The sequence below is a fragment of the Heterocephalus glaber genome, unplaced genomic scaffold (assembly GCF_053883595.1).
Source record: "Heterocephalus glaber isolate CG9 unplaced genomic scaffold, H.glaber_assembly_v1.0 deba00001538, whole genome shotgun sequence".
NCBI classification, from domain to species: domain Eukaryota; kingdom Metazoa; phylum Chordata; class Mammalia; order Rodentia; family Bathyergidae; genus Heterocephalus; species Heterocephalus glaber.
This window is the reverse complement of record NW_028258333.1, coordinates 38,819,444-38,826,497: the sequence shown is the minus strand read 5'-3', so window position 1 is coordinate 38,826,497 and position 7,054 is coordinate 38,819,444. Positions and strand designations below refer to the sequence as shown.

The window sequence follows — 7,054 nt, the reverse complement described above, 5'->3', positions numbered from 1 at the left end:
TGTTGTCTCTGTAATTTCCTCATCATCACCAGCCTCAGTGAGAATAGCAACAGCATAAACAAAAACACACCTTGTGGTGAAAGCTGGGGAGTCTGGGCATGGTATTGATGTGGAAACAGAAAAACCACTGCAGTCTGCTAAGAAACATCCAACCAGCTCTTAGTGTAGGATTAGATCAATCTGATATAAAACTCCAAATAATTTTGCTCTAAGCTTGTGGTCTTTAACAATCAGAATATATTTATACATGGGGATAGGGAAGAGGGAAAGCTAAAAGCAAATGAAAGTAAACAAAGCCAGAAAAATCAAAATACAAATACAGAGCTAAAATATTGTTCTAGTCAGCAGTAAAAGATATAAATCCTGCTGGGGATTTAGCTCAGTGGCTCCACACCTGTATGGCAAGCACAAGGTCCTGAGTTCCATCCCCAGTACCGGGTAAAAAAGATATAAATCCTAAAATAAATGTGCAAATGAAAACGGTCAAAATTTATTCCTTTGTGCAGGATAAAGATTTTTTTTCCTACCTCAGAAAGTAACCATCTTTAATGAAGTATAAAAAGTAACACATGCTGTGTTTAGAAATCAATACCTTGAACACTACAGAGAACAACAATATTCTGAAAATCCAGTTTATTTTCCATGTTGTGGACAGATCCAGTCAGTGTGATCAGTTTTTCTGCATGTGTAATAATTTATCAAAATAAGTTTTCCCACAAGACTCTTTTCCATCAACTCTGAAAATCCTGATCTGACAACATACCTGAATATTTAAAGCTCTTGAAAATCATCTTTTAAAATTTGGAACAAAGTGTGAAAAGTCTCTCCTGTAATACTTAGTGCACTACAAATAGCGAAAGAGGAATTTATGTTTTAAAAGGTGACTAGTACAACAGCTGAGTTCAGGAAATTAATGTTTTAGTGCACTCTGCTCCAGTTTTAGCTAACATGCTACATCTTCCTTTCTGCCTTTTGAGGAATGGGGTTGGGTGGCGCACAAAGTGATCTTGAAGATTTCCACTGTATGAAAAAGATAAGACTCTGCAAGCAAAACAGTGTAAGCTGCCTTTTTTTCCTTAAGACCTGGACATTTTAAGACAGAAGCTTTGCAAAACATTACACAATTTTTTATTATTAAATGAGAAACTCTCATTTGTTACATCGTCACATTGCTAGTCAGAGAAATGTTGCAGTGATGAAGAAAGTCAATGTTGGATCAACCAAAGTCCTCATTTCTACAACATTCATTTACAAAGAAATAATGTTCAACACAGCCCAACCCAATATTCTTGGCTTTCTTCATATTGAAGTCCCCCAAAAAATCATCTTCTAATGGGGTATATTTCACTACATAAATTATAGTTCTTCATTTTTACAATTCACCCCAAACTGCATGAGAGATGTATCACACTAAAATTTCTAAAGCTGTTAGGAAATCCTTCACACATCGTCGTCATCTGATGTGTCACTGCTACTTGTCTCTGTGTCATCATTCTCAATTGTGGGTTTAAAAGTGCTGTTTTTCCAGGGTCCAAACTTGAAGTCACAGATCAGGCCATTTTTCAAAATACCATTTTTTCTCAGACCATTCTTCTGTAACTAAAATGTTAAAAACAAACAAATAAATAAAATTTCCCCCAAGTGTTACCCATTAAGAATATTATAATAAAGTACAAACATGAATATAATAAAAAACTTAAGAAACTGTATCCTAAATCCTAAAATATCCATAGTGAATATCATGATATCTGGCAAATAAGCTATTTAGACAGATAGATGTAACTGATTTAATTGAGCTAACAAATTATTCCCTAATAGAATTCTTTGGGTGAATAAACAGTACATACATCCACCAAACCACTACAAAACAATTAAAGTGAACAGCATAATAGAGAACAGATTTTGGATCTAGACAAGGTAGATGCGAATACTGTCACACTTCCCAAGATGTTAAACTTTTCCAAATTTTCATCTCCTTACATGAGCACTGTAATAAAGACACCTTCAGATTCTGCCTAGCACAGTGGTGGCGAACCTCTGGCACCCATACCATAGCCAGCTGCCTGTTATCACAGAATGCTCTAAAAGGTTTGCCATCCACTGGCCTAGTATATCTCAGCAACCATTAAGCTATAGCTATTATTTTTATTATGATGACCTAAGTCAACACAGCCAACAGTGTGCTTTATTCACACTTTGTAGAAAAAGTAGAATGAGGCATACAAAGTAACAAAAGTCTTTTGCTTAACCATGGAAATTAAGATACTGAAAAAGAAAGTTTGCTATTTCTGAATATGAGAGATCATAACTAAAGGAGCAAGGATAGTATGGTAATAAATAAGAATTGAATCAAATGATCATCTGTCAAGAGGGAGAAACCGATGGTTATCTCAATTAGAAATAAAGATATAAGAAAATAAAACTAATGATAATATATAACCGATTAATTCTGGCCTTCTGAATTTCTTTCACGAAAAATCTAAGACTAAATAAGTTAAGATTTGGAACTGCTTATAGGTGTCCTATTATAAAGGGAATTCTTTAATCATAAGGATTACAAAATAATTTGGAGAAAATTCAAACCCAAGGACCCATTGCTACCATGGCCAATACATACTGTTACATATACAATAACAAATCTAGGGTCTTAACTTTGTTTCCCTTCCCTTTAAATTCTCTGTTTTTCACAGATTTTCTTTTCCACCTCATTTTTATTCTAAAACTCATTGATACCATCTCACTCTTCACTTTGAACAAATGACCTCACCATCTTTACTGGGAAAAACCATAATGCATCCACCTCCAATGGTCTCAGCCACCATGAAGTACAAAAATACACCTGGTCCCTCTTTTAAAAGTATATCTTATTTCCATTCACCAAAGGTCTATCCTTGCCTCACATTATTCATCAGCCAATGCTACCTTACCTTGCCACCGCTTGAAATCAGCTGTGGAAAATTTTGATAAAAAATAAATCCAAGTTTCTATGTCTCAATCCTCAATTTCTAAATGCGTGGATCACCCCAGAGAACCCTTAACAAAAAAACTTTAAAGTCTCCTAAACCAGTTTCTCCTTCTATATTCCTATTTACAATACTATCATCAGTTCAGAGGTTGGAATTTCAAAATTCTACTGGTTTTATTACAGATTTATTTTTATCAAGACCATTTTTATTGTCATTTCCCTAGTTTAGGCCCTCTCCTCCTTTAATTATGCAATATATTTCCAACTGACCATTCCGATTCTACTCTGACAAATTATACTTTCAGTGTGCATTTTATACTGCACTTCATGTTAAAAAAAAAAAAAAAAGGATGGATTGTTTCTCATCGCCAACAAAACCTCCAAAGAACTTATATTTACACCCTTCACATTCCTAGCTTGGCATTCAAACTCCTTCATAATATGACTCCAGTGTACAGGACCCTCAAGTTATGACCAGCCACACATACAAACATCTTGGGTTATGACCAGAATTTTAGTTGTAACTTATGACCAAAGTCTTGAGTTATGACCTGAATGCTGGCCACATGGCCAATTGTAAACTCTAGAGAGCAGAAAAGTATATGTGTCAGTCTGAGCCCAGGTGCACATGGTTTCTCGACATGATTTCCATCAGCACTTTATATAATCGCTATGGTTACTGCAATCAAAATGGCCCCCAAAGAGCTAGAGAAGCAACTAAGGAAAGAAGGGAAGGTAAAGAAAGAAATCACAATGGAAAAGAAGGAAATTGTGGAGAAATATGAGAGTGGCATTTGTGTGACCAATCTTGCTAAAATGTACAGCATGTCAAAATCCACCATCTCTACAATCCTAGAGAAAAGATTTGTATAAGGTGTTAATCAAATTGGTAACTTACAATCAATAGTGTTAGGCAATATACAAAGGCTATTAGTATGGATAATCAAAAGGCAGAGGGCAGGTTATAGCCTATCTGAAAAGGTTAGGGCTATAAATGCAGAACTCATGAAGGTAATCCATCAACGAGTGATAATGGTGAAACATTTCGTGCCAGTTAGGGTTACATACCACTTCAAAATGATGACAGAGAGAAACTGCTTTTGCTCTCATCAAGTTTTCAACTGTGATGAAACTGGCCTTTTCTGAAAGAAAATGCCCAGGAGAACATGTATTTCCTAAGAAGAGAAGAAAATGCCAGGCCACAAGCCTATGAATGATAGACTAACCTTATTGCTTATGTGTCAATATGAGTGGTGACCTCAAGATAAAGCCTCTCTTGGTTTATCACTCTGAGATCCCTAGAGTGTTCGGAAAACATAAAGTCATGAAGAATAGGCTAGGGTTCATGTGAAAATGTAACACAAAAGCCTGGGTAACAAGAGCACTTCTTCTTGAGTGGATCATGGAGGCTTTTTGTCGTGTTAAGAAATCTAGAGGACAAAGGTTTACCACTCTTGCTCTCCTCATCATGGAAAATGCTTCTGCTCACCCATGAGATTTGGAAGAAGTGGCTGCAGATTTCCCATGGCTCTCAGTCAAGTTCCTCCCACCTAAAAAGAACTCCTACTGAAGCCTATGGACCAGCAAGTTATAGCTAACTTTAAAAAACTGTACACCAGGGCTGGGGATTTAGCTCAGTGGTTTCATTGCCTGCTGTGCAAGTGGCAAGGACCTGAGTTTGATCCCTGGTATTAAAAACAAACAAAAAAAAAACTACACCAAGGAACTGTTCCTGAAGTGCTTCCAGATGGTCTGAAATACAGATTTTAACCCTTAAAGAGTTCTGGAAGGAACATTACAACATCCTTTCCTGTGTGGAGTTAACTGAGAAATCCTGGGCCAATGTCTCTCTGAGAATACCAACATCTGCCTGGAAGAAAATGTGGCCTAAAATTATATAGGAGACAGACTTTGAAGGCTGTGTGAAAGAGACTGAACCTTCAATTGACCCTGTGGTTGATGAGACACTGTCACTACAGCAGTCCATAGGCTTGCAGGTAGACAGTGAAGTTGAAATTGGTGGAGGAACACTCAAGAGGAACTGGCTGAGCAAGAGAATGGCAGCTGGGGAGCTTTCCGAAGAGGAAGGAGAGTATCAATAATCAGTGCAGCAAAGTTCTTCTTTGAAACAAAGAAAATCCTGAAAAAGTGGACAGAGCTACAAACATTTGTGGAGAAGATTTATCCAGACAGAGAAAAAGCCAATCATTCCATTCACTTGCTTAATGACAATGTCAAGTCATACTATAGAACAACGTTGAAGAAAAGACAGAAACAGACAACCTTAGACCAGTTTTTAGTTCTGAAAAGGTTGAGACCTAGTAAGCCAGAAGCAGGTCCTAGTGGGCTACAGACTCTCCCAAGGAAAGGACATCAGAGAGCCAGAGTCCTATGTTCTTATGGAAGGGGACGCTCCTTCCAAACAATGAGCACCTTCCATTTCACCCGCCCTTCCTGCAAGCCAAAGATGTCAACTTGAATGGTGAGTACAGTATAAATTATTGTTTCTGGTAAACTAGGCACATTTTGTAACTTTTTGGTGAATACATTAAGAAAACTATTGGTGTTTCTGGTAAATTATGCACATTATACAACTCTTTTATTATGAAAAGGGGTGCTTTGGAAGGTTCGGAATGCATTATGGGTATTTCCTTTATTTCTTATGGGAAAAATAGTATTGACTTTACAACCCGCTCTCGCAAATGAATTGAGGGTCTTTATCTTTCTTTAGTGTAACCTTTATCATGATTAAAGGCACAGGCTATCTTTCTTTAGTGTAAACTTTATCATGGTTAAAGGCACAGGCTATGAAATTAGCCAAACATGGGCTCAAATTCCAGCTGTACTTAGAAACTAGATGAGCTTTAGTTTCTTCATCTGTAGAGGATTAATAATAGTACCTACTTCATATTATGGCTTCGAAAATGCACTTAGCACAATAACCAGCACACATTAAGAACTCCAGCAATGTTAATGAGAGGCGGTGTCATTTATCACTCAAACTACAGTACCTCAAAAGTGAAAATAACCACTGTTTTTAATAACTACACGAGGATATCAGGAAAAAACAGATTCTCCTAAGCAAATCAGGATATACATTATTATCATGGCCTTTACTTAAAAGCTGTCTACCCCAATACTTTTTCTGCCATCAGCATACCCTTTACTCTTTTGCCTCTATTTTATTCCTTGCACCAGCAATGTCACTGCCTCATCTTATCCTTCAAAGGCCAATTCAAATCTAACTCCTTAATTATGTTTTCTCAGATCTCCACAACTGGAATTACTCTCTAGATTAATCACTAGGATGTAAATTCTGCTCTGCAAACAAGTGTGCAAGCCCTTGGTTTCAATTACTTTGGGTATACAACTGTTGGATTTTTATAGTGGTTGAAATAGTTTTGGAGGAACTGCCACACTATGTTTCAGTGGCTCTGCCATTTTACATTCCTAACAACTGCACAAGAGTCAGGTTTTTCCATTTCTTTGCCAACAATTGTTATTTTGTTTTTAAAAAAATAACCTTTCTAATTGGCAATTCAGTTTGGGATGTGCTTTTGATTTCTATTTCCTTAATGATTAGGTCTGTGTCAGGCTTAGACTGTTTTGCTTACTATAGCTTTGTGATAAATTTTGGAATCAGGAACCTTGGGCATGTTCCTACATGCCTCTAATCCCAACTACTCTGAAGACTACAGCAGGAAGTTTGCAAATTCCAATTTAGCAAGGTTCTATCTAAATAAAACTTTTTTAAAAAAATAAAGTGCTAATGGTGTAGCTCAGTACTCCTTGAATTCAATTCCTAGGACTGCCAAAAAAAAGTTTTGGAGTCCCTTCAGATTCCATAAGGATTTCTATTTCTGCAACACATGCTGTTGTGATTTTGAAAGGTATTGTTACTGAATCTTTTGATCGTTTGGGTAGTTTTGACATCTTAATAATAAGAAGTGTTCCAAGCTTGAGCATGGGATGTCTTTCCATTGCTTGGTATCTTTTATTTTTTTTCAGCATTGTTGTTGTGGGTTTTGGATGTACATTTTTTGCCTCCTTGGTGAACTTTATTGCTTGTGTGCTACTTCTAAATTTTTT

The 7,054-nt window shown here is 36.6% G+C and overlaps 1 protein-coding gene across 8 annotated transcripts in view; it reads right to left on the bottom strand.

Moving 5' to 3' along the window:
• Positions 1-618: 618 nt before the first annotated feature.
• Gpbp1 (GC-rich promoter binding protein 1) overlaps positions 619-7,054 on the bottom strand; it is a 67,748-nt gene continuing 61,312 nt past the window's right edge. For all 8 annotated transcript variants that reach the window (XM_021261400.1, XM_087189415.1, XM_004848501.4 and 5 more), the window contains one exon: positions 619-1,599. In XM_021261400.1, coding sequence (XP_021117059.1) covers positions 1,441-1,599 — 159 coding nt within the window. In that variant the 3' untranslated portion in view covers positions 619-1,440. The remainder of the gene's footprint in view (positions 1,600-7,054) is intronic.